Raw genomic sequence first — 27,717 nt, 5'->3', positions numbered from 1 at the left:
TTGGTGACAGCAGTGAAATGCCATCCCTTTGTGTGTATCTGGACGTGAACAAGGTCGGTATCTGCTCTACAGGTTAAGTTCAAAGTCCCATAGGAATCTTACATAAAAACAAATAAGCTGATCACATGCAGGCTTTGAGGCATTTATTCTGGAACATGGATTTTGTTAGTTGTAAGTCTTGGAGGAGCCTGGCAGAGGAAGGAAGTGACTATAGAGCATGTTCTCCTCTAATATGCTCTGTAAAATATATACTCTGGAGTAAATGGCAACTTGATGAGGTCAGGAGCATGACTACATTTTCTGTGCCAGCCCTCTGTGACTCATGCAGAGTTAGAAATGAATTGCCCAGGGCAGGGCTGTTCCTGGTCCTTTCCTGCCATCCCAGCTGGAACTAGCAGGGGTTGCTGTACATAGCCCAAACCCTTTCCATTTGGAGTCTGTGTCCAGTGAGGAGTTAGCTCAGATCCCTCTACACATTTTTCTCCACCAACTTTTCACGCTCCGGTTATGCCCTAGTTTCTATAGAGGTATGAAAGTTATCTGCACTTGGAGAATTTTTTGTTGTGTTACATTTCACCATGGATTTTTCTGTAAATAGGACAAATATTGAGCTGAATAATCCAAGCTGATGATTCCTTATGATGATTTATTCCTTAAGTAATTGTTACATACTTGTGTTTTAATCGTTCTTTTGAAATTGATACAAATGCAAAAGTATCAGGAGATTCAGGGATCTGTCATTAAGTTATGCAAAATCTTACCCACCTCTGTTTATAATGCAGAGCCATTTAACATTTTAGATAGTTCAAAACTAGCCGAGTGATTTCCTCCATCTTAGAAAACAGAGTGACTTTTGGGCAGAAAAACATGCATGGGAGATCTCAACAATAAATATGAATTTCAGAGAAAGATAACCAGTGATGGGAACAGGAGCTTATTCTGGAAAAGTCCACATAACCCCTTCTTAAAGTGTCAGTAGCAGCAATGTGCAAAATGTTAAATCATGCTCCTTGCTTCCCCTTGGTGTAAGGTCAACTGGTTTTAGGATGCGCACAGGTATGTACACGTGCATACATGCCCTCTCTCTCCCAACACACAATTTCCTGTATAGGAAGAAAACCTTCATAAACAACTTATTACAATTATTGTCAAAGAAGGCCACTTACTTTTCTCTGCAATCGCGGCTTGCCTGGAGTTGAAAGAAACAAAAAGAAAGTCCAATTTTATTTAAGGTTTACTTAGAGTGATGGAAAAATAGCTTGTCTTTTAAATTGCCTTAATCAGTTAAAGAAAATGCCTCTTGTCATTTGGCAATACTGCTTTTTCTTCATTACCTAACTGTTACATAAGAGTTATACCAAAGCAGTCACATGCAAAACTCCTACGGGCTTCTGTAGGACTAGGATTTGTTTCATAGGATATTTTTAGCTCCAGCAAAAACAAACAAATACCATTATTATTTTATGGGTGCCACTGGTGTATTTGGATTGCATAATACTTACTTTAGTCTCTGGAACTCAGCAAAGGCTTCATCAAATGCTTTATAAAGAGAAAAGTTGATTTTAAAGGTAGGTTCAAACATAGGCCACCACAAGTGTTCATTTACAATGCAGAAATTAATTTAAAATGTAGACATCATTAAAGAAATACTCATGTATGGATAAATGCTGTGATACTGTATAAACCCTAAAATGCTGAATGGTTCAACTAATAAAGGCAGTCTCGTATATGGTAACTATTATATGTACATATACATGCATAAACACAATTCTTTTTTATAGTAAAGGTCAAAAATTCACACAGAGTGATAGGAGAATGATAGGCTGAAATTACCTCACAAAACAGAGGAGGAAACCCAAAATATACCACATTAAAGTCATCCAAACTGTTTTTGATCACAACCCCCTATTAGTAATACAATTTTGAGTACCATCCATATATGTATATGCAATTCTTTATAAATTATATACACATGCTACTGAAGTTCTTGTGTTTTTTTTCCTGCACCCCAGCAGATTGTCCTGTGTACCCCAATTTGTAGACCACTTGCTTATGATACAAGAGATTTATTTTTCCTAAGTGCTTTTCACACTTTTTCTCAAAAAATGAGGATAGAGTAAAGAAGGAGCAACCCAGAGATGATTGTAAGGTTATCATCCTTACACAGGTCTTACAGGCCCAAAGCAAAACTTTAGGGATGGGAAATGCTGGAGATGGAAAGCAGAAACTCAGAAGTAGTTAATCTGCTCCCTAGGTTCTGAGAGCTCTCTCAGAGTAAGAGCTTCCATCAGGCAATCGAATTAATTTTATCTCTTCCTGTAACATTCCTTCATTGCGCTGATGAAAGGGACCAGTCTTGACATCTCTGAAGAATAAGGAGCCCTTTTATATCCATCAAAGAAATACAGTAGGAAAGTAACAGAACAAACTTGTCCCTCACTTCCTCCTCTGAATATTATTACTTGGAAGGGAGAGATACAGAAGGCATTCAGTGCTACAACTCGTGTCTAAAATTGCCAATCAATGCCAGCAGCCCAAGGGTTTTGTAAGATAACTCAGAAACTGGGCTGACATCTTCCCTAGGCAACTCCAAGGCAAACTGCAAGTTGATATTTGGATTGGGAAAAATTAACCTGATGCCCAAACGGTATCAGATTGATCCTGCTAGAGATGCTCCTTCTCTACCACAGTGTCATACCCATGTGCAGGTGATATTACCAGTATGAATGGCCTACCTTGTCCAGAAAGATCCACCATCTTTTTGTGTGCAGTTTTACCATCAAAGAGTTCCATGGTGTATTTGCCTTTGTCTTGAGGAGTTGGCTCATTGATCTGCAGCCAGATCTGCTCCCCCGTGACACCAGTCTTCACTCTGTCTGTAAACCTAATCTGGGTGTCACTGAAAAATACAAAACAATGTCACCCCTTCGTTTTTACTGGAATATAAACAGGATTTGTTCCTGTTGAGTCACTCAGAACATCGCAGTTACTAAATGATTTCCAAGGTGCAATGGTATGCCATCATATTTTGAAGCTTTTAAAGCCAAATCATTGCTAAACTGTAGACCAAAGGGACAGACTTGTTATGACAGTCTTCTTCTGTTCAATTTCCAGCTCTCCTCAAAGTTTGCAGAAAGGTTATGAACCTGAGTCATAGAAATATTATACAGATTTAAGACTCAGATGTCTGATCGGTAATACCTCAAATGTTCCTGTTCTCTCCTTAGCACAAGTTTTTTCTGCTTGAGTAAAGCAAAACTATATAGGGATGTACCTGCAAAAAACCACTTTTGTTACAAATGGTTTTTGCCTAGTTTGAAAGTTTTCTCATGTTCTGCTATGCTTTGGCTTTTACAGTTAAATGTATTTTGACACAAATACAACTCCCATGAAAAATATCAATTTTCAGCTTCTTAGCTAAGCAGTTAATTGCTCTGGAAGAGGCAGAAGATATTTGTCAAATAAGCTGCTCATTTTCTTTTTATCTTTCAGCTGATAGCTTTGAATATGCTAGAGGGTCAAAGAGCAATTTGATGTGCTTCAAGATGAAATTAGCTTCTAAAAATTAAATAAAGAAAAGAGAGAGACAAGAAAGAAGGGTAGAAAAAGAGAGAAAATGAAGGAAGAGAGAAAAAATCCAGGACAATTCATATTCACTTCTAGTTTTGTAATGCTTGGGACTCCTGGTTTTACCAGATCAAAATGTATGCCAGGAGAGAGGAAGACCTCAAACTGCTACCATATACACAGGAAGTGAAACAGCAAGAACATTAATAATAGATTTAAAATAAACTAAGTTATTTACTTTTCTGAGTTTTACAGTACAAGCTGTTTATGCTGACTGAAAATTCAAAGCTGTCTCATGGATTTGGATACACAACTCCCATTAATTTTATGGGGAGCTGGGTATTCAAGTTCTTTGTAAGAGTCTCAATTCTCCTGTCTGTCCTTGTTAGGCTCTTAGTGCTCACAGGAGGGCCTGTCTGGATTTTACTGCCTCAGGCACATGTGGAATTAATCTTGCTTTGCCTCCAAAACATGAACCCATGCATGAAGAGGATGTGCCCGTTTGCCCCAGTTCCTGTGAATTATGGCTCCTAGACAAGCAGGCCTCCAGGCTAGGTATCTCCGAACCAGATGTGCTGGCCTCTAACAGAGCTTGTCAGTGCCATAGATCATACTCATGTTGCCCCTCAAAACTGGTTCAGAGGAAGATGCAGATCCCATTCGGAAGGTGGGAAGCCCTCTGAAGCAACACAGCCCTGACAACAGCACATGGCATGGGACTATTGGTCTCACAGCAAAACAGCAGGAAGGCCCCATGCCACCAAGACCTAACTCTCCTACTGGTTCCTTGTAGGTGCAGTTCTCTGAAACTAACTCTCACGTGAGAGAAGGACTCATGAGAGATGATGAAAAGACAGCTGGGCCCAGCCTGTCTCATACATCCAGGTTCTTTCTGAGTCTACAAAAACCAAGCCGCACTGATATTTGCAAAGCTTTTGCATACTTACTTGTGCACCCAGCCTACTCTCAGATCCTCCACATAATAGGTGACGAAGGAGTACAGTCTGATACCCTCAGCTGTGCTCTGGATTTTCAGGTCTGTTGCAGATAAAGCTGCAAAAAGACCACATGTTTTTATGCAGCCATGCAGGCATTCATTGAGTGTCACAATGAGTCATTCATCTCAGAAGAGAATTAAAAGCTTACCAATCCTTCTGCATACTTCATTCATCAGATCCGCAAAAGCTGTGGAAACAAAATCCATAGACTAAACTCAGTGTCTGCATCTCAAGCACAGTCAATCATAGGCCAAGCACTGATTCTGAAATATTCTCCCCAGTAGGGTCCAAAAAGAAATCAGACCTACATTAAAAAGTGTATTAGAAAGCTAAGTAGTGCCAAAATGCAGCCTGTTATTCCACAGTTTCCAGACTTTAACCTGGATGAATACTGCTGCAGCTGAACTGAACTGTATTCTCTTTTTTACCCTGTAAATGATCATATTCAGTTGGAATGCTAACCCATCTGTGTACATTGCAATGGATATGATTTTTTTCCCACTTGCTTGGAAACTTAACTATAACTGAAATTTTAAAAACACAGTGGTCACAAGGAATGGAAAAGCCTCTAAATATAGTAATGACAAAACATTTAAAAAAGTGAGATCTTTTAAAATTATCTAGCTCTATAATTTCTTTCTATAATTACAAACTTAAACTACTGCCGAGCCCCTGAGGAAATGTGTTATCATTTTGCTCAGCACCAGTCATCACATTCTCACAAAATTATACAAGATCCCCATGCAATGAGGCGTAGTCAGGTACTACTTGTGCTAAACAATCTCTGCTTTTCTAATCAGATAATCTTATATACAGGAGGAACAAAACCACAGGAAGGAGACATATGCAGTTGTCTTTATTGCCTCGATCTTGCTTGCAGGATGTAGGCTGCATGGCTTAGAGCATGCAGAAAGGGGCTCTGACCTGTGTCCGTAAGCTTTAGCTCACTGGTGTCCTTTCCTCTGTCGTCCTTCAGTATAACTTCGTAAGTGCCAGTGTCTTTCTTAGAAAACTGTAAAACCAGTATTCAGTACAGTTACTGTAGAAAAATCCAGATTTGTGTCCCAGCCAAGCCTCGTCCCATCCCCATGCCTGTCTCCCAGAAGGTGCCCGATGCCCAGGGCTGGGGCTGTCCTGGTGCCCCCCATGCCCAGCTCCTGGCTGGGGTGGTGGGTCAGGGCCTGGCTGGGAGGTCCTGCTCTGATGGCCTCATCGTGGTCCCCAGCCCCCACAGGGCCTGACACTTCTGCCCTTTCTCAGCCAGAGGAACGGAAGGCAAAGAGATTTAGTGGTTAATGCAGGTCACACCCTGTGTCTGCAGCAGAGCTGGGTAGGGACCGCAAGTCTCAAGTGCGTCTCTTGGGTGACTTTGAGAGGGCGGTCCTCTGGAAGCCCAAGTGACAAGCACTTCCCAAGTGCAAGTCACAACAGAGATGTGGTCTGATTCGGTTGTTAACTGACATGCAAAGGAAGTGACATGCTTATTATCTCTACTGTCATCATTTCCTGAAAATCTGAGTGAGCAGTTATAGATAGAAATTTATTTTAGCTAAAATATAGATGCCTCATGAGTTTTTCCGTTTTTAAAACCCACTTCCTATTTTGATTGTTCTGTTGAAATATTAGATCATATCTTTCACCTGAATTCATAACACCGACTTCAGATTAGGGCTAGCAAAGGCAGTCACTCACCTCTGAAATCAGCAGAGTGCACACACCATCTTTAAAGTCATGTTCTTCATCTACCATTATCTCCCTGTCATCTTTGTACCATACAATGTGTGTTTCCTTCTTAATATTAGCCACCTAAAATGGATGAAAACCACATTGCAATTATTCTCTACATTTGGTCAGATGAACCTAGCACTGCATGGGTTAGCCTGCTTGAATCCTGGGTCAGCATACAAGAACAGCAAGCTTTACAACATGTTTACAGTGAATTACAAGGATGCTCTTGGAGGCCTCTTTGTTACAATAAAGGATGCAAGAGAGAAAATGGAAGGGATGAAGAGAGAGAGAAAAGTACTGTCAACAGCTTTGGGGAAACCAGGGATCTAGTGAATTCTGCTCAAAGAATTTCTACACACATAAGCAGGTCCCAAATCAGACAGTCCCTGAGCTCACAAGGATCCATCATTCCTATTGAGGTCTATTTTCCTGACTGGATGGATGGAGGGATGAATGGATGGATGGGTGGATGGCAGACGTGAAGAAAAAATGTTTAAGCTATTTTCCAAGGTGTTTTGTCTGAAAAAAAAAAAAAAAAAAAAAAAAAAAAAAAAAAAAACCAGAAAGAGCACAGGATGATTTGTTTTACCTCTGTTTGTGGTAATGGGGACACACAGAGGACTGAACGATAGCCCCAGCTCATTGCGGAGAGGTGACCAGAGAGCTGTCAGGGGATAACAACCTTATGGCCCAGAGGCAGGTGCTCTTTATCCCTTCAGAATAAATGTTACCTTCCTCCTACCCTGCTCCTGTGCCAGTCTCTATCTTAAATGCCTGAATTAGGAAGCTGTACAGGCACATCTAACAGGTCCCTGAATACCAGTGGGGATACACAAGGGGCATGTAACAGAGTCCCCTTCTTGATGGATTTTTTGCAGAAGGCCTCTCTTTCTATTTCCAGCACAGTAACCAACACATTGCTCTTTGTTCAGATACTGTATTTCTGTAAAGAAAGCAGAGCTTATTAATCATACTGCAGGAGGGCAATCCATTTGTTTTTCACCACCATCTTCTCCTTTATCAATTTTTGAGCTGCTTTTTGCTGGACAGGAAGGAGTTTTGCCTAAGTCTCCGACAATCTACAGTCACCCCAGCATGACTAGCCCGTGTGCTTTCAGTCTCTTCCACTACTCAATATGCAGTTGGGAATACAAAACCAAAGACTCTCTTTAGTCCTTTTCTTCCCTCAGCATCTAAGCAGCAGTAGGACAAAGTGCTTCTTTGAACATTATACTTAGTCTTTTCCTTGCCCCTTACCTTGCATTTCAACATCACGTTACAGTCATCGGTAACTTCCCATCCCAGCTTATCCACAAAATGAGGACCTGTTTGAAATTACAGATATTTTTCTTTAAAAAATGACATCAGTGGTATTCATGATACAAAAACAAAGGCAAATGTATTTTTCTTGACAAGAATACTGTTATATTTTAAAGTGTTTATTTTTCCCATTTTTCCTTCAAAAGGCAAGCAACTACACAACAGAATAAAAACATCTATTTTAATTTAGCACATATTAATATAAACAAATTCTCATACTTAACAAACTAACACGTGATTCTTATGAATATTCTTATTATCACCTTGTTTTCTGTGCCACTCTTTTCTCTGGAATTCTGCTTCACCCTGCAGCTTCTTGAATACTAGAAATTAAAACCAGCAACATATATGAAGTTAAACAACATGTGTTATTAGTGCAGTACTGTAACAGGCACAGCTCTGTCCCTTGGAGGCCAATAAGAACCCTGTGTTGTGGTCAAATTTTCTCTCAGCAACTTAATACTGAACATTTCCAAGGGTCAGAAGCTGATTACAGCTAACCCAACTTCCCAAGCTGCTTGCAGCCATCAGGGGTTTAACACATCACTCTGAAGAAGTGTAATCCCCCATCATGCAATCGCTTTCCACTCCCAGAAGGAAGGCAAACAGGAGCGGCAGCAGAACTGGCAAGCAGTGGCAATGCAAAGAGGTGCAGATGTGTGTTTCTGGCTGAACAGGCATTGTACAAGGGGAATTTTCATTGCATCCATAGAAAAGCAAACCTTGATAGCCTCCAATATTTTACATTTCTATAACATTTCCCTTTCCTCTGGGCACTTAAAAATTATCAGTTCACACACATGGTCTGTTTTATCTGAGGCAGGCAAATGCTGTGACATGAACATTTATTAGAACTAAAATGGGAAAACAGTAGAAAGTGAAGATTACAACCAACCCCGATGTAATTTTTTCAAGCCTTCTGCACAGTATAGATTAGCTTACCATCACCAATGAGCACCAGACTGGACTGATTGGTTGCTTTTCCATCCTGCAGCTGGAAAGTGTAAGTCCCTTCATCCTTGTCCTCAAGTTTATCCATAATCATTTCAACAAGGCCAGTCTTCTGGTCCACCTTCATTTTATATTTCTACAGGAATGGAAAGTAAAGCAACGATTAACAGATAACAGAATCAGAGAATATTTGGCAAACATTGCTTCATATCTTTAGGAGAAATTCTGTTTTCTTTAGTCAGATTCCCACTATTTCTAGCTCCAGCTCTATACATGTAAACAAATTAATAAGAAATCTGACAAGGATGGAAACATGAAAATCCTGTTCTATGGTGAGTGTTGTGTTCTTTTTCATTATTAAGGTTTAGATTTGCACCTCTTCAGAACATTATCATCTTTGAGACAATATTTATATAAATTTTTGTGTAGAGTGAATCATCATAGAATACCCTGAGTTGCAAGGGACCAACAAGGATCATTGAGTCCAACTCCTGGGTCCCCAAAGGACCACCCAAAAATCAGACCACACGTCTGAGAGCATTGTCCAAGCCCTCTTGAACTCCAGCGGGCTCAGTGCCATGACCACTTCCCTGGGGAGTCTAGAGAAGCTCTGTCCTTGCCTCCTAACTGCTATCGGTATTGCAACAAAAGCATGACGCATCCTGTCTTCATAAGTAACAAGCTCTGCTACTGGAAACAACCACTTGGGAATTTTCCCTTGGTGTACTAAATTCCTCCAAACAGCAAAGTGATGTGTGAAGTGACCACAAGGGCCGTAGATAAGCCATAGATAAAAGACATGGGATGAATCTGGGCAACTGCAGTGACTCCTTGAAGACCACAGGAGTTACTTACCTGTGACTACCTCACTGCAGGAACTCTTATGGTATCCATTAGTTAACAGACCATGTGGTACTCACAAAGGTGGCAGGAAGTCATTTAATTCCACATTATAAACTGCATCCAATAGAATTCAGCTGGAGCTGAAAATTATGGACAAAGACTTCCTAGTGATTTTTTTGATGAAATATGCCATTTATGACAAAAATGCACTAGCATGGAACACTAGTTGGAAGCGTATTGGAGACATTAATACTCATTGGTTATAAACATGCAAACATCTGTAAGCAATGAAAAGCCTTACCTCTCCATTAAAAATCTCCTTATCATTAAATACAAAGTTGGCCTTTGCATTGCCAGACAGTTTTTCAGCTTGCAACCAGAACCTCACTTCTCCTTTTTCCAAAATTTCCACTGCCAGCTCAGAGACAAGTGGAACAGCTACAAAGAAGAAAGACAAGAATGAAGCATATACTTTGCCTGTGCCCCAACAACTATCTTCTTCTGTAAAAGCCACGTCTTTCTTTCAGCTAATGTATGCAAGGTGACTAGCTTATGACAGCTCTTCATATAGTTGGAATACCTCTCCACCCACATGTACACAGGGTGACAGGTGAGACTGAATCATTTGATCTTTCTATCACTAGGTCTGAACAGAGCAGAAACACTGACAATTTGAGTTGTGCTGGGGCTCCTCCATTCTAATACAAGGCCAAAGGTAAACTGTAAGCATCTCTGCAGCATGATGTGAGCCTGTATAGGGCAGACACATCTTTAATGAGTCGCTTAACAATGTTATTGTAAGGCAGGGAATTGACTCAGTGGAAAAACAATAACAACAACAATCAAGCACAAAGGCAGATCAGAAAGTCAGCTGGTGAATTGCAGGTTGGGAGACTTTTATGAGTACTTTGATCTTTGCTGAGTGGAACCTTTATCTCCAGAATACACGAAGTATCACAACATACCCCAAATCTCCCCAGTACATTTTGTTTACGTATGAATAATGGAAATCCCGACATATAGAACAATTCCTTGTGTAAGCAGGAGAAAAAAAATCCTGTAAAGAGTACTCTACTGTAGCTAACTGTAGGGTTTTTAAACTTTTCCTTGTTCTTGTTAGTAAAAGTCCTCAGTGTGCCTTCACTTTAAATTCTTGTTAAGAGATTTTAATCACCAACATTAAATACAGGCATTTAGACTCTGATATTTGGGCACATTGCTCATTTTTTTTAATTACCATCATTTTAGCTGTCCTAGTGGATGCTCAAGTTTCCAAAACCTCATACTCTTAGGAGCACGTATGCTATATATGAACTCTGCCCCAACCTCCACTTTCACAGCAATGTAAAGTCTGCATTGCAAGGGTGTAACCGAGGAGAGCGTACAAACACATTGCAAAATGCTTGATTATGTGGTGTAGTGATGGGTGTCAACCTACACCTTCTCCCAGACAAATCACAGGACGGGGTTGTTTATTTAACTTCATGTGTGAAAAGCCTAGCTGCAGCAGGAGAGGACTGGGACTGGGGTAGTTTTCTGGCATCTCTCATCTTCCTGTTTTCACCACCCTAAACAACAGCGTGCCTTCTGGAGCAGAGCTGCCATTCTACCCTGCTGTCAATCCCAGGTAGTGGCCACGTGTGAGGTCTCCCTGTGTCTTCCTTTCATATGGGCACCCCTTCCATGCAGCTATACTTTTCCACACTCATGTACATTTTGGTGGTACAGAACATATCTTTGGTGAAAATAAAGCTTCTGGGAGGTGAGGCAACAGTCCCAGGGGAAAAAAAAAATATGAAAAAGACATGGGCATAACCTGGAAGAGAAAAAAAATGGTTAAAAAGGAGTTGTGGGGGAAAGCGGTACCAAAAGGGACCAGGTTATGAGTGTGCCCCAGCAGTGGAAATGGTACTTGTGAAGCTTCCTTCCCTCCTGCATTGCTTGTGAGAAACAAAAGGAATCTTGGATGCTGCATGATTTCTCAGAACAAAGCGCCTGAAATGCTACAGGAGTCTCAGAAGCAACAGGATGAGGATGAGAATAGATACCAGGCTGCACTGCTTTGTTTCACTGTCAGCTCCATGGCAATTTTAAACTCCCAGTTGATTTGCATGTAATTAACTATTAATATCTTAGTCTAAAATGGGAGAGAGGAAAACATCTCAGAAACTGTTCAAGAAGGGGCTGAAAGGATGTAAAAGCTTTATATTTTAGGAAAAGGCCATTCGCTCCGCAGTCCAAAGGAATCAGAGAGATCCATGTAACAGTATTCCACAAGCAAAAGACTTATTTAAAAAAAAAAAAAATCCATTTTACTAAACACCAGCTGACAGTGACTTCAGGGATTTTCCAGCCATCATGCTTACAAGGTTTTACATCTTATTTGTATAGCATCACAAATTACCATGTGCAACTAGACTGAAGTTAGACAATGTGTGTTTTTTGTTTTGGTTTGGTTTGGTTTTTTTGAGAGTCTATAGGGCCTAGGATGGCCAAAGCAAGAAAAGCGGTTTTCTCCTTGAAACATTGCAACACATTCTGCATTAATCTCTTTTTTTTTTTTTTTTTTTGGTCTGTTTTTCCATGAAGTTCATGCACAGCTGGGAGCATACTGACACCCGAAAACATGTTAAAAACCCAACCCCCCAGTCTTGTCCTGAGGAACTTATTTCGTGACATTAGTTATTAACACAGAGTGTGGAAGAGCACTCAGTGGAGAAGGGTTGGGGTGAGTGACAGCAATAAGGGATTGTGATGACTAATGCTCGCTGTGAAGACCTGATTAAGAGGAAACGTCTGGGAGGAGCAGGAGTAAAGAAGGGGGTGCTTGGGCTGTCATTAGGCTGTCAAAAGTTGGTATGATATGTTGGGAAGAGCAGAGCTGAAATGGAAAAGGCAGAGAGGGAAATGAGAAAGAGAGATGATGTGTGCAGAAAGACAGGCAATGTCTGCAGCCGAGTTTGACTGGCCTGGGAGGCACAATGTGGGCTGAGCTGGCAGAGGTGCCAGCAGCACAAGCACAAAGCTGAAGATATTAAAACCCAGGCAAGAACAGTAGTGTCTGGAACAAAGCACAAGAGATGGTAGTGGCAGGAGATGAGACAAGGCTTAGATCTCGTCACGTTGTGTGTAATAGGATTCTTTCTACAATTCAATTTATTATTTTCTTCAGTTATTCTTCAGTCACATTCCACTGGAAATAACAGGGTTGTACTACAGCCAGGATATCATGAAGGTATAAGAGTTCTGTGGACATGACAAAAATATCCTTCCAAGCGAAAAGAAAGGTGCTCTTATTATCAAGTATTACAGAAAAGAGGGAGGGAATGAATTTCAGCTGAAAAATTCTGTACATATATATACATATCATTAGAGATGAATTTACTACTATTGCTTGTTCTCTTAGCCTTACTTTTAACTTCTGTTAACTTCAGTTGGGGTGAAGTTAGAGGGGCAGAGAATTTTTCAAACTCAGGTTTTCAAATCAGCTTAGGCATTCTGAGTAAGTAAAAAAAAGCTGCATGGCAGAAGAAATAAAGCCATTGGGATACTTATTTTCAATCTAATATAGAGACTTAGTATATACTTAGACCAGCAGCCTGCAAAAGAAGAGGAAGAACAAGAGCAATACACAAACGTACTGAGAGAAAAAAGAAAAGAAAAAAAAAAAAAAGGAATCTTAGATTTTCAGTTCAAAAACACTTTCACTTGAAATTACTGTAGCAGTTTCACAATCTGATGCTGGCAGGAGCTTTGTGATACATACCCGTGCGCATGCAAATCTCTCCCCTACAGACATGCTTGATTCACTTACTTGGGAATTTGTGTTCATGGCTCAGAGCAAGCAGACGTTTCATTTCTGCAAAAGACATGAAAAAAGATAGGTGTGCATACCTATGGATATGAGAGACACAGCAGCAGGAAAAAACAGAAGTGAAAGTAAAACAGGCATGCTTAATAGACATTGTGTATCTACCTTCTTCATCAATTGTGTAGCTTGATGAAACTCCATCAGTGTCTGTAACAACACAAGAGTAAATTCCCAAGTCATCTTCTCCAAGATCCTTAAAGGTTGCTTTTGACCTTTAGAAAAAATGAAACATTTTGACAAAAAGGTGAGATCAGTCTGAACCAAGGTCCCTTTTATAACACACAATAAAAATAATTTTTTTTAAGCTTTTGCTCTGACTAAAAGGTAAATACAGGTGTCCTGACCAGAATAAACCAGGGTGAGCCCTACCACGTGTGGTTACAAATGGCAATGGCACAGCCAGTACATCTGGACTAAGAGGAATCGGTTACTAAAGCAAAGAGAGAAGGGAGATCCAGGAGCATCCATGAGACCATAAGAGTAAAGGCTGACCAATTGCCTCTGCTGCACAACCTCTGCACAACCTGCACAACCTCTCCAGGAAGCTGAATAAGCTCTCAGGTAGTGCCAACGGTACTGGAGCTAGCCAAAGCTAGCTCACACATACTTAAAAGCATTTGTCAGGTCTTTGGTGAGCGTGGAAGGATACTGTAAGTGCAGGCTGATTCAATTTTCATATGCAATACCAAGAGTGGTATGACCCACCATTTCTTCCCGTATGGTTTCTATAGCTGTAAGAGCACATAGCTTCATAGGCTCCACCTATGCATTTGCTATTTCTTCCTTTTTGAAAAATGCCTGAAGAAACATATTAGGCTCATGGAGCATTGTGAAAGTTATCAAATCAGGCTATGGTGAGGTGATCAAAACAGGGATCTCCTCAGAAGATTGTGACAGTGCTACATGGTAAAAGCATTTTGCAAGCAGACAATTTTAGCTTTTGGACTTTTACAGTGACAGCAATAGGAATCATAATCATCTGTCCTGATTGGCAGGTTGTAAGAGGACAGAGCACCAATTTTCTCACCCTATGCCTAAATGTAACTTAATTGCTTAATCAGGAGGCCTGACTCATTCTGTGCAAACTACAATTGCCCAATGGTCTGCACAGGGACTTGTTGGAGAACAGCATACTCATCCAGAGCCTTTTAGTAACAAAGGCAGATACAATTCTTACTGACCCTTTCATCCAGAAAGGATCGATTTCTGTGACCAGCCTAGGTTTATCAAACATGGGATGACTGTTACTGCTGAGGGCTCTTACTTTCCGCCTTTGGTATCAATGTCCAGTCGAGAGTCGTCCTCAATTGGTTCATAATTCTTGGACCAAACAAACTTAGAGTGTGGAGACATCTGATCACATTCAAAGTTCAAGGAAATTACTCCATTGTCATCCACATTGACCACCACTTCCTTAGTTCCTGAAAGATCAGAACAAGGCAATTCCACTTTCTTAGAGATACCAGCAAACAAATGTATATAGATGTGATTCATAGTGTGGATTAAGAAGATCCTTGCCAGTTTTCTCGAGTGGCACATAAATTGCTGAAAACATTGGCATCCTCAGTCCTTGATTCATGATTAGAATTTTTTGTTCTAGGCCGTAAAATTAAGGAACAGATTAAAGAGCATCATAAATCAATTGATTTATTTGAACATGTCTAAGCACACATGAGATTTATGATATTTGCACTGGAAAAACCTAAAGGGGGGAAAGAGGGGGAGGAAGCAAGTCTCTAAATCCATTAAATGCTTGAAATATTAAATAGCAATATTTTTCCAGCTAAGGGGTAGTCAGCGCTTTCATTATGTAGTATGAATTTCTCATTCCCTAGTCAAATAAGAGCTCTAAAGGGAATACTGGGTACAAATGCAGATGTTTGAAAAGGTGCAGGAGGTAAAAGAGGAAACAACCGAGCTGCCCAAGCAGCGCTCATTTGTGCAACCGAGGCACATTTTCAGGGACTCTGGGTTCACTCCAGGAGGTTGGTTTAATTGCTATGCTTGGCATCTGGCCCTGCCACTGTCTGCAGCATTAATCTTGGGCCCACAAAGGGAGTGAATATTTGCAATTAGCGGCTAAGTCGCCCACCCTGTTTTGCCAGTACCTGCAGTCCTTGAGCTGAATAAGGTGACCCAGTTTGTCCTTACAGGGCCCTGAGAGTGAGGCCTAGGTCAGGAACCTGAGTGTACCTCCTGCCTGCTCCCTTGCACACTGGTGAAGCCGAGGGAATTTCATCTGGGCATCTCGTCATCTGTGGCGTTAACTTTCATTTCAACAGCTTGTCTGAGAATACCACAGAGAACTGAGATGTGCTGGAGGACATCCAGCTTCCTCCTCTGAACAGCTCTGAGCTTGGTCTTACATCTGAATGGGGCACTCGTGGTATATTACTCAGTCTAAGACAATTTCAGGCTGCCCGGAATGCTAACGACATGCTTTCTCCACAACATATTGTATCTTAAAGACAAGAGCCCTATTCCTGACATTGAAATTAAGAGCTTTGTTTTCAGCATAATTCTTAATGAGCCTCAGGTATGCAAGGAGATTTCTGTGTTTCGTCACCCTAGTATTATACATGTCCTGTCCAGCACTGTGAGTAGCTCCTGTAATGACAATTGGTGTACGTGCAGCCTTCTTATTCTTTCTAATTTGCCATAACTGTTTAATGAAAGATTAGTTTAATATTCTTGTTTTGGTCCTATTATTTACCAGCCCTCACAGCAATGAAGCACAATGAGTACCAATAGGTGATTTGGTCTACAAATATTTTTCCAGGTAGCTGCACATTTTTCAAGAATGTTATAATGTAATTTATTATATGCAAATTCATCACTTTATATTTCATTAGTATTTAGTTTCCTGTAGATCGTTAGTACATGAATCTTTGGATGGCAACTTATGCAATGTGCAAAGAATCACAGCCAGAAGGTCCCTACAAAGGGCAACATCCTCTATATTTCTTTTAAAGCACTGACATTATGATAACAATGCATGGCATGTATCTCCAGAAGTGACGATGGTTTTTAATTCTAATATTTATGTGGAAGTAAGAAAAAAAATATATTTTTAAACTACTGAGCAGAGGTCCCCACCTGTCCTACAATGTGAAACCAAAGAGGCTGCTCCAACAGTAGTAGTCTAATTTCCCTTCTCTTGATAGCTTGGTGGTTTCTACAGAGCACCCAAAGTCACTTTTAAAGTTATCATAAGAAATAAAATACTTAGATGTCAGATCAAATACTGATTGTCTCCATTGATCTGAGAGTTTCATTGGACTGACTGGAAAGAGCTAAAATTAAGATAAAGCAGACGGCTTCAAAACACTAGAGTTACTGGCATCATCTTGTCTACAGATAATCAAAAAAAAAGTTGAATGGGACAGTATTTCATTAATTTCTGAGATTCAGCCTTAAAACTTTCAAAACACACTGCCCAAAGCCTCTCTTCTCAAGGTGGACATTGCCTATTTGTTAGCTGAAGGGATTTTGATGGATAAATGGGTGTGTGATTAAAGTGAAACAGTTGATGCAAGCTGTGGCAGCCATAGGGTTAAATTTGTAGGTCTGCTATGGCTTCAGTCATAGCAGCACCTAAGGTAGTGTCAGAAAAAACAGGTAACTTATTTTATACAATCTTAGTGTGTTCCTGATTCTGTTCTGAGAGGCCAGGTGAGCCTCGCAGATGTAACTAAGAGCAGGTTGCTCTGGCAGAAACAGCCCTCAAGTGCATGGTCTTATAGCCTAGGATTCACAGAAATGTGCAGGAGCCCTCCTGTAAAAAGGCTCCTTTCACAAAATCCCTCAGTGAAGCTCTTCAGGTGAGGGTGACGGTCAGACCCCATAGTCTGACCCCCAGGGCAGATCATATTCCTGCGCCAAGCTCTCCTGAAGCAACTGATGCAGGATGAGAAGCTAACTTCACTTTGCACCAAAGTGCACAAGGACTAAGGGCAAACCCGGGAAGTAATGGGGAAGAGTTGCGGTCTGCTCCTGGACTTCCCCTGCCTCTTGTGAGATCCATACATACCAAAGTGATTTTGTCTGGAGACAAAGTTACAGCTCAAAACTAGCCTGGATTTTTATTTGTTTATTTATTTTAATGTGTATGGGCTTTTCATTTAGTTTTAAGAGATAACTGTAAAAACTGAATACGGTTTTCAAACAGAAGATAGATGCAAAGTATTGCACCATTATAGTAACATACGTTACTGGATAAAGAAAATTGCTACCACTCGTATTAAAACAAATATTTTCATTCAGGATGTTATTTACTTACATTCTTTGGTTAGACAGCTCAGTCTCCTGGTGATTTTAGACATTTGCCAAAAGCAACATTCCAGCCACATTCCAGCAGGAATTGTCTACAGAGACCTGACAATATTTTGTCTCCATCTAAGATGTTAACAAAAGCAGCATTCATTGGGCAACACCAAATAATTTGTGGCAGTTTTTTTAAATGGTGTGATTGTTCTTGAGATTTGTGTGGTTTGAGTGAGAAAGCTGAAAGCCTACCCAAGTGACTGCTTTCTGAAATATTTTTTTAATAAGCCTTTTGTTCCTTCTTAACACTTTTAAGAGGCTTAGTTTGGTGAATACTGTATCTGCAGACCTCAGCTCAAAATATGGGTCAACCAGATTTGTATAAGTAAATCATTTTCAGCTTCCCTGAGATTTCACTGGCCAAACTCTGACTTTCTTGTGATCCCTCTGAACACCAGCCTGGCTTGCAAAAGGGCCACAGTCCTGAGATGCATCTCCTTCTCTAATGGTGATGTCTGCAAACCAAATGATCTGCTCACGTTCATATTCCCAGGTTGGGCACGGTTCTCATTGGAAAGAACGTCAAAATTGCTGTGTTGTTTTTTTTTTTTTTTTTTTTTTTTGGTCATGATTATCATCTTTGCAACCATTTACATTTGTGTATGTTTGGAATTCTAATGGCGTGACCAATCCTTTACTTAGTACACTTGAAGTTTACTACCATAACAAGTTTTTATCAAAAGTCTGACAGATATTAACCTTGAAGGAAAATGTATTAATAAAACCAAAACTTTAGTACTAATATTGGTTTGATTTTTGTTTTAAGAGTGGTTGTTATTGCAGTATCTAAGCTGTTTTCAAGAACAAGCTCCTTAGTCTTGCCTTGCTCCACTTGCAGGTGATGGAAATCAGCCTAGTGCTTCAGTGGTTTGTAGATCTAAAATTAGGGTTACTGTATTTTTGAAAGAAAAAAGAAGATGCAGTGGCTGTGAGAGATGAAGCTGAGGGATGGATGGCAGATGAGCAGAGGAACTAGCCATCCTGCATGCCCTGTTACTTTGGATATTGCTGTTGTTATGGTAAGAGTTACCCTGTGGTGCCCCCTTTCATCTCATCCAGTACAGCAGAGCACCACAGAGTTCCCATACTCCTGCTTTTGCCTTTATTCCTCCCAAACATCTCACGGCCTCTGCTTCCCAAGCCTCCAGTCCTTAGAGCTCCCAGCTCCATACTCCTCCTGCTTCAATCTGTGACCATTTTCAGGCCGCTGATTTTCTCATTAGAGAGCAATCCACATCTCCACTACCAACGTAAATTCCTCCTAGTCTAGCCCAAACCTATTCTCAGCTAAGTGTTCTTAGTCCTTCCACAGCTCATACCTCGCTCTCGTGCCCCAAGACCTTTTTGCCCACATGGTTATCCTCTTTTGTCTCCATACCACAATCTTGCCCCCTCTCAACCTGCCATCCACTACTTCCACCCCTTCTTCTCATCCCAGCTTCACTAAGTCACTCCAGTCTTCCCATTCCAAGTTTTCCAGTTCTTTTATACCCCCAGCTTTGAACCTCCTTTTTCAGGCTTTCTTGACTCACTGGGAGCTAATTCAAGGCTTCTTAGTATTTTTGCTTTCCTGGGCGGAAGGACTAGGCATTTATGAGAGCTGGCCCAGTGCTACTGCAGGGATGGGACTGGTAGAAATGGACCTGGGAGGCAGAACCAGGGGAAGGATGCTGGGAAAATGCTTCTGAGGGAGCTAGGGTGGGAATGGGAACTGATTCTCACCAGTGGCACCTGCTCAGCCCCTCACAGTCGATACCATTCCACATAAACCCCAACTATTTCTCCAGGCAGGAGCAGCTATCAACCCAATAGCCAGGGCTGTTGTGTAGGCAGCCGCCTGCCCAGGTCATCACCTCCTTGGCTTGTGCCAGCCGTCAGTGTCCCTGCACTGCTGCTTGTGCTCCCCATGCCCCTGCCTCCTTTCCTGCGCTCTTAGGGCTCTGAGAAACCTTCCCAGGTGGGATGAGGCACGGGAGTCTGCCAGCAGAGGAAAGGAATTTGTCTGAGGAAAAATGTGGGTATGGTGGGTCCAGCCCCTCCACTTCTAACATAGTCCGTGGATGAGTAGGCCACAGAGCTTTAAAATTACCTTGTTCTATTGTTCGTTAATTTTTAATTTTGCATCTGAGGTCCCATCTCTTATGAAGAGACAAAAATCTGTTACTCGGTAACCTTCTGACCACGAACGAGAACAAAGAAAGGAAGACTCTCAGAGACACATGCCCATGCTTGTGTTTCCTGTTAGGGAACTGGTGACAAAAAGCTACTCACCCAAGTCACCCATGATAACTATCTATTGTAATAAAGCTCAGGGGGTTTCTGAAGTTCCAGGTACAGAGATTCTGTCACTGTACCAGTTCCTGTTTTTCTTCTGGCATTACAGACGTGCTAGTGCCAGGTATCAAGGATGAATCCAGCAAACAGTTACACTTGAATTCTTCCTGAAGATGGTCTCCAAAATGACTTGACTAAATTTTTAAAACCTTTGCTTTAAATGCCAAGGGAAAATAGTAATTTCTTTTTACCCTTTCCTCAGGCACATTGCATAAATTAAAGAAAAGAGAGAGATAAACAACTGATTTATTATAGGAAGGGCAAAACCTACACCTGCACAATTTTTTGGTTGGGCTGATTTTAGTGCACCTTTTTTTGCTATATACAAGTATTACAACTTTATTGTATTTCTATATTCCTGAACAGGTAGTTATGGTAAGAAAATCTGTTCTGACCTTAAAATTCATGTGAAAAAAAAAAGTAAGATATGACCCTCAACTTGTTTCCTGCATAGTAAAAATGTTTGACTTGGGGGGGTCAGATTGTTCGCATGCAGCCGGTGTGCAAACATACCACACAAACAGGAACCTCTTTAAATACAACGAAAAAGAGGAAGCATTTCTAACAAACCTGGTCGTGTCTCAGCTACGACAGGATCAGTGGTATTCGATGGTTTCCCAACACCAGCCTGGTTTGTCGCCCGCACACGGAACACATAGCTCACACCTTCTGTTAGGCCACCTATCTGCAGGAAGCAAACAATACGTGCATGATTTTTTACAAAACACTGATTTCCATTTCACATTTCTTACAGTTCTAGTCTGGATGCTTGACAATTATATTTCCTTTCTTTTTTGTTTTGTTCCTTTTTCAAGTTGACAGATATTTCTTCCTCATTTTTTTTTCTCAGTTCGAGTGGCATGACTAATCTGTTTGTTTTGCTTTTTCCTTGTATGCATAGCTAACATTTAGCCAGTGTCATAACTGTCATTGATTTATTTATAAAAGGAGCATTGTTGTATTATTATTGGAACAGGATGTTTTTAACTCATGTCCGTTGACCTCTGAAACAGGACAGTCTTACTGCAGGTAAATTCTGGCTCTTAAAAACAAAATTATCAGGGTAAAATGTCCCAGTCACACCCATCTAGAACCAGAAAGGCACTTAACCCTATGCTTCTACGCTTTGTAGTGACTTGAGCAATCTTAATAATATTCTAACACCTGCAAATGCTCCTTTAAAACATGTATGAAAGGATCACGCTCTAAGGAGAATATCTTCCAAATGTTCTGAAAAGCACAAAAGTAGCGAAGCCACTTCAGATGTATATCTGGAATTGAGATACAGGTGATCCCTTATTTAGAAGTCATTCCACAAAATGATGTGTTATAATAGTGGAAAAAGCTTGGACTTAACTTGGCATGAAATGTGTAGAGAGAGTACTTTGTGTTAGAAAGAATCACTTGCCACATTATCACAAAATCTGTGTTCGTGCCATCCATTCTTGTGTAGTGATGCCTAACTTACCCTTTGAGCAAGCAAATGTTAGGGATGTCTCTTGTGTTATAAGAATGATAAGTAGTTTTAGGAGTGTTTCCTTTTGTTTTTAGGCTTGTCGTACCATATCCTCTTGCAAGTCACTGCCATGTCTGACTACACATTCATTATACACGTGTATCCTAGTGTTTCATTAAATGGAGCCATGCTCAATGTAAGATGATATCATCTATGACTGAATTCCTCAAGATTGTACCATTATCCTTGTATTTGAATCTTAAACGATTTTACCTTCAAGAATTTCTTTTGAAGTGGCTTCTCATTGACACTTCTCCAATGTTCCTCCTTTGCTTCAGTTTCCTTCATATCAATGTAATAACCAGCTATAGGACTACGACCAGTATAAACTGGTTCCTTCCACAATAAAACCAAAGAGTCCTTCCTGACTTCTGTGTATGTGACATCATGAGGTGGCCCTGAAAGGTAAGAGTGAAAATTGGAGTTGTAATATCAAAAGAAAGCCCAAAGGGACTAATGCATAAGTCTTCAAAAACCAAAACCAGACACCACATTGCACATGCAGACCTGACACAACAGGTGCAGTTCCATTGCCAGATCTGGACCAGATATGAATATGACCTATACCTAATAAAAAGACTAGCCCCAAAAACAATCCAAATTTTTGAGATTTGGTATCTTGATCAAATATCCATGAACAAACAGAAATGACATATAATCTCTAAAGTCGGGGAAATAAGTTAATTATTAAGCTGACATGCTGCTTCAAGGACTGTTCTGAAGTCCACTGAAGTCAATGGAGATTGTTTTCATTAATTTCAATGAGTGTTAAAAGGTTAGAGATCTGGCCTTGAAGCAGTATCTTTACACACAGGCTACAGGACTTCATTCTTCTCTGCCTTGTCCCTTAGGTGTTTATATCTACCATTTAAACCAGGAAGCACGGTGGAAGACACAGTACAGAAACGAAGCAGGAAAGATAAAGAAAATACAAGCTGCTTGTAAATTGCTCCTGGTTACATGGGGATTGTTTAATGCCTCAGTGCAAGTGCATTAAAACAAAGTGATGGAGATGTAGGCCTGGGTATGAACTTCAGAGCCCATTGACTCCCCTGGAACTGAGTACATTGAGAATTTAGATTATTTGTCCAAAAGCACCTTGTGGCTGGCAGTAACCTCAACATCCCACTCAGGATCCTACCAGGTACAGCAATGGTCCATTCTTCACATTTGAAGGGCTGACTGGGTAGGGAGGGTGTCCCGACCCCAGCCAGGTTTGCTGCAGCCACCTGGAACTGGTACACCATGTTTTCCTTCAGGTTTTGTATCTGCAGAACCAATAAAATGGTACTTATTAACTTTGGATTAAGGTTTTAGGAGAAAGTTACAATGACAATTATTCAGCACATGAGCATGCTTTTAAGTGCCCGAAGAGATGAAAGCTTTATTGACATCATACATAAGGGGATAACTCTCTTGCCTTTCCTTTTTTGGTGGTAGAGCAGATGTGAGTGTTCTTAGCATGCTCAAACTCTAAAATCCTGTTTATATTGAAAGACATTTTGGTTGTCAGGGAGGGAGCAGGGTATTGCTCAACAGGTATACTAATATGTCTCGTGATAGAGAGCAAGTTCACTTCAGGCAAGAGTTGTCCTTGCAGCAGGGTGAAGCCCAGTCCCAGCATTACTTTACAATTGTAAAGCAGCTCAGCTAGGTTGTAGCTAGCAATGTACCTCTAAATCGAGTCAAGAACTAATCACAAAAGCCAGCTGGCACAGAGCTGGTTCCACCACCACTAACTACTGGGGTAGGTCCACCAAGCCCAGTAGGAATGCCAGTCGTTGTGAGAGCCTGACTAACAAAAATGTAGGCTATGTCCAGAGGAATGAATTCACAGATGACTGTTGGTGCCAGAATAACAGGTAAGTTTGCAAATAATTTTGCCGAGAAGTTTGACAAAATTAATTAAATTTTATCATCCATATGCTTCACTATTCTTTACTGAGTTACTTGTTAAACAAGAGGATTAATGAAATAAGGTTAACAATGTGGACATTGCACTAAACGTATACATAAAACTTCTGTGAACAGACAATCTTTATCACCTTGAACAAACACTAACAAGAAAGCTAGTGGAACGATAAGAGTATTTCACTGCACTATGGAATTTCTGTAGTACAAGAAGCTGCAGTTTCCATAACACATTAACTATCCTACACAAAACCACTGCTTTAATACCATCTGTTAGTTTTCTGAGGTCACCGTTACTAGTGTAATAATATCCATTATTTGTGTACCACCTTTCAAGCAAAGACCCTTAAAAACCTTAGAGGAAATAAAACTAATAATTTAATATGATTCTTAATATACTTAAGGTATGTTTGCATGAGAAGACACAACAGAAATATGTACCATGGATGTAAAAGCCTCTGAACAGCAATCTGTGCACTGAATCATAATTCATCTTAATCTTTGAGGTGTCTTTTGGAAATATTGTTCGCACCCCCAGCAATAGCAGAAGTTGACCTCTTACCCTGTATGCCCTCTCACTAATGGCCTTAATGTTGGCCTCCATCCATTTCCCAGGGACTCCACCAATCACTTCACGATAGTTCACGTAGTAGCCGGTAATTTCAGTTCCACCAGTGACTTTGGGTTGTTTCCATCCTAGCACCATCGAGTCACGAACACTCTCAAGTACCGTGATGTCATAAGGTGGAGATGGAGCAGCTGTTTCAACATGAAAAACACATAAGTAGGAAGTAATATTTCAACAAGCAGACAGGCATTTGGTTACCGTATTCAGGTGGCCCTGATCGTGCATTTCCAGGGTAGGAGAATATTTGCATGGTCAGGGGGAGTTTCGCTGGAATGAGAAATGCTGAATAAAAGCTTCCATAAACCAAATGTAAAAATCCAAACTGCATAGGAATTAATTTTTAAAATCATTTGTTTTTTGAGAAGCAAGCTGATACATAGTGAAAGAATGTGTTGCAATTGCAGCTCTGATGTAAGTGATGAGGAATTGCTTTAAAACTGTGAAAAATGAGGAACTAAAACTAACATTACAAGAAAAGTTAAAAGTTGGAGATGCAATGATTTGTTTTCTTTTGCTGAAAGTGAACCTTTTTTCACACACATAATAATTATTGTAGCTCATTTGTTTAATAGGCTCACATTCTTCCCTTCACAGAATATAGCTTATCTGTACTTTATTTTTATTATTAAATTTACACACTGTGCAGATTTTATCATTGCACCCTTCACATCATCTTACCTTAATGGAAGGAAGCATGATCACAGGCACCGTAGACTGACCGGAAATGGAACTTGTCTGTTACTAGAACTTACTTTAGAAAATTTGCAGCATTATCCTCTTTTTTTTTTTTTTAACACTTTTTAACAATACAGAAATCATTAACTTCATCCCAACCCATTTTCTTATAATGCTTTCTCTATATCTATTGGGGTCATATTTGCCCACGCTCAGTATATCATGTACCAGTTAAGAGCACTGTTTGTGACCTTCGGGTTCTAATTTTGATGGAAATCCTTCATCACATACGTTTCCCTTTGTCTTTGGTGTTTTATCATGGAGTCAGCTAGACCCAGGTGCCTGTAGTTTGTTGGCTACAAGCTTTTTGGATCTCACTTCATAAATCTCCCATGGCATAGGAGGTGAACTAAATTAGTTCACTGGCCAGGTACCAGGACTTAAATGAAATTCAAGCTCCATATTTCTTAGGCATGATGGGTGTTTAGGTGTTGACAACATAAAATGTGATTTTGTCCATGTGTCTTCGACTTAATAGGTATCCCTCATTATGTATTACCATTAGTCAGAGATACAACACAACGTTCATTAGCACTGCATCTCAGAGGATAAGCTGTAGCTTAGGCATAAATCCACAAAGGATCTTCATGTATCTTAACACAACATAGATTTTCATGCTTACCATCATAACCAGATTTTGTTTCCTTCACACACACATAACCCAGAAGACTCCTAACAGAGAACAAATTATGGATTTGATATAGAAATCATACAATATTGGATACATTAATATGTACTGAGGCAAGCTATTAAATTAGTAAATGAGTGTATATGTTTCACTTTCAATAGCTCCTAAGTTTGCGAAGCAGTCTCTGATAACATTACACGCATAATGACCTTAACAGAGAGTTGAGCACATAATTAATAGGTCTGCTGGAAGATGCATCACTGGAGAGAACGTTCACTTGTGGTGTGGATGAGCACAGGTTGCAACCATCCAAAGCGGATGTACCAGAGCTGTGAAAGCTATTTATTTATTAACTCTCACCTACATCTTTCTTCTTTGTCACTTTTTCCAGTGTCAAAGGATCCCCGGGTCGAGACTTACTTGCCTGCTTAGCAGCAACTTTTTGTGGTGCAGATGTGACAGCGTCCTTAACCATTTCTCTCATGTTATTGTCTCCTGTACTGCCCAGTTTGTCAGAGCTACTGGGTAGCGGGTCTCTATTAAATTTAGCATTGCATTTTAGCAAAGCATCTGTGTCAAATATAGGCTGGGAGGACTCATGCATGCCTTCCCAGCTGGTAGTGCAGTCTGTTAGTCCGCCAGCTTTACCACTCTGTTCAGGACACACACCATGAAGCAGTCCTCCCCCTATAATTGCCAGAAAACAGCAAAGACATTTTTAATTAGAGTACATTATTTTTTCTTCATTTACTCAACAGAGTGAAGAAATGCAAACAGTAAACAATACAGCCAAAATATGACAAATCACAGTTTTTATGGACAAAAAGCTAAGCACAGACTCACAGAAATTTGAAATGCATAGAATACCTCTCAACCTCCTCACAAATTATGTTCTCTTAATAATGTCTAATTTTCAGAGCAGAAGAAAAATGAAAAGTTAATGGTAATCTTCACCTGCTATAATTATTTTAGTATTAGATCTTCCAAGTCATATTTTGATCCTTTTAACATGATCTCACAAAATTGCCTGGGGCCACATCTCTTTGCTCTATGGCTGAGAGTTATGCAATTTCAATACAAATGAAAGTGAGGATGTTGCAGACACACAATTTGTTCTAGTACAATGATCTCATTAATCCTTATGGATTAGTTCAGGCAGTGGCAAACAGAAATAATTCATTAACAAAGGGAGAACACACAGGGTTATAGAAAGGTTTGCAAAAAGCATACTACATTTATTATTAGGTTTAGGTGTGGAAACACGTTTCTTAGGAGCTGCCTGTATATGGGATGGTGTGCATTAGAGGTGATAAATACCACATTAGAGGATCAGAATGACATTCCTTTTTCCAGGATGACTATGAAGTGAACTTGGCAGTGATCTCCTACAGTGGTTCACAAGAAACACCTGGAGAAGGCTGAATGGTGAAGGTGAACTGTATACAAGAGTGCAGTAACAGTGAAAGTGTGATTGTGAGGCAATAGATAGACTCTATAGAGAAAGCATTATTTGTGGACAGCAATGTAAACCAAAACAATTAGTTACAAATAAATGCTGAGAACATCTTTACTTTTAAGATATATATATATATATTATATATATTTACCATCGAACAGAGTAATGGAAAATAACTTACCAATAGCTGCTTGCACTTCTATAGGCTCTGAATCCTGGGAAAATTCACTGAGTCCAGCTGCATTAACAGCTCTGACTCTGAAAATGTACTTCTCACCATTAGTGAGCCCATGGCAAATGAATCTAAAACAAACCGATGAAGGAATACTTAGAGATTATTATGAAGAAAATAAAAAAAAATGAATGGGAATGGGGAAGCATTTCTTCTGTAAAACTTATTCTGCTTTCTGAAAATTGAGGATAAAACATGAACCCAGAGTCTTCTGTGAAGGTCAGAGAATGCAGAATGTATCTAAGCACCTCATTCACGCAAATAGGATAATGTCTAAATTCATGTATCTTTAGATATATCCCTTTTTACCAACACTCTTGCCCACCTAAGACTATACAAGCTCTTCTGTTACCAAAGGGCCTACCTATCTTACCTATCTTACCTTTGATGATGTATAAAATCCATACTTCTTAATGGAAACAATGCAAAAATCTTCAGAGACAAGATCTAGTTTATATTTGCATGTGGGATACCTTCATGACATAAGCAAAAGACAGCTGTAGCACAAGTTCCCATCATTTACTTCCAATCAGAAGTGAAAAATTTTAGCATTCACAGATATTATAGGGCATTGTATAAGAGCTAAAAAAAGTATCCAAATTTTTATTGCATTTTCTTGGTTCTATAATCTAAGTCAGACAAACTCTTGTATTAGAATAGTTTTTCTGCTTTATTA

The 27,717-nt window shown here is 40.1% G+C and overlaps 1 protein-coding gene across 2 annotated transcripts in view; it reads right to left on the bottom strand.

Moving 5' to 3' along the window:
* The window catches only part of MYOM1 (myomesin 1), a 73,101-nt gene that overhangs the window by 9,159 nt on the left and 36,225 nt on the right, over positions 1-27,717 (bottom strand). Inside the window, exons 16-35 of one of the 2 annotated variants that reach the window (XM_035564142.1) lie at positions 26,991-27,112; positions 26,023-26,040; positions 23,925-24,121; positions 22,593-22,719; positions 21,665-21,849; positions 20,506-20,620; positions 14,543-14,699; positions 13,384-13,490; positions 13,222-13,266; positions 9,709-9,845; positions 8,556-8,700; positions 7,877-7,936; positions 7,551-7,618; positions 6,258-6,371; positions 5,490-5,577; positions 4,714-4,752; positions 4,515-4,620; positions 2,736-2,899; positions 1,503-1,539; positions 1,167-1,189 (exon numbers count right to left, since the gene is read on the bottom strand). In XM_035564142.1, the coding sequence (XP_035420035.1) occupies positions 1,167-1,189; positions 1,503-1,539; positions 2,736-2,899; positions 4,515-4,620; positions 4,714-4,752; positions 5,490-5,577; positions 6,258-6,371; positions 7,551-7,618; positions 7,877-7,936; positions 8,556-8,700; positions 9,709-9,845; positions 13,222-13,266; positions 13,384-13,490; positions 14,543-14,699; positions 20,506-20,620; positions 21,665-21,849; positions 22,593-22,719; positions 23,925-24,121; positions 26,023-26,040; positions 26,991-27,112 (2,054 nt within the window). The remainder of the gene's footprint in view (positions 1-1,166; positions 1,190-1,502; positions 1,540-2,735; positions 2,900-4,514; positions 4,621-4,713; positions 4,753-5,489; positions 5,578-6,257; positions 6,372-7,550; positions 7,619-7,876; positions 7,937-8,555; positions 8,701-9,708; positions 9,846-13,221; positions 13,267-13,383; positions 13,491-14,542; positions 14,700-20,505; positions 20,621-21,664; positions 21,850-22,592; positions 22,720-23,924; positions 24,122-26,022; positions 26,041-26,990; positions 27,113-27,717) is intronic. The other variant, XM_035564143.1, reaches the window with a different exon arrangement.

The sequence above is a fragment of the Cygnus atratus genome, chromosome 2, assembly GCF_013377495.2.
Source record: "Cygnus atratus isolate AKBS03 ecotype Queensland, Australia chromosome 2, CAtr_DNAZoo_HiC_assembly, whole genome shotgun sequence".
Taxonomy (NCBI): Eukaryota; Metazoa; Chordata; class Aves; order Anseriformes; family Anatidae; genus Cygnus; species Cygnus atratus.
This window is presented reverse-complemented; position numbering and strand designations above follow the sequence as displayed.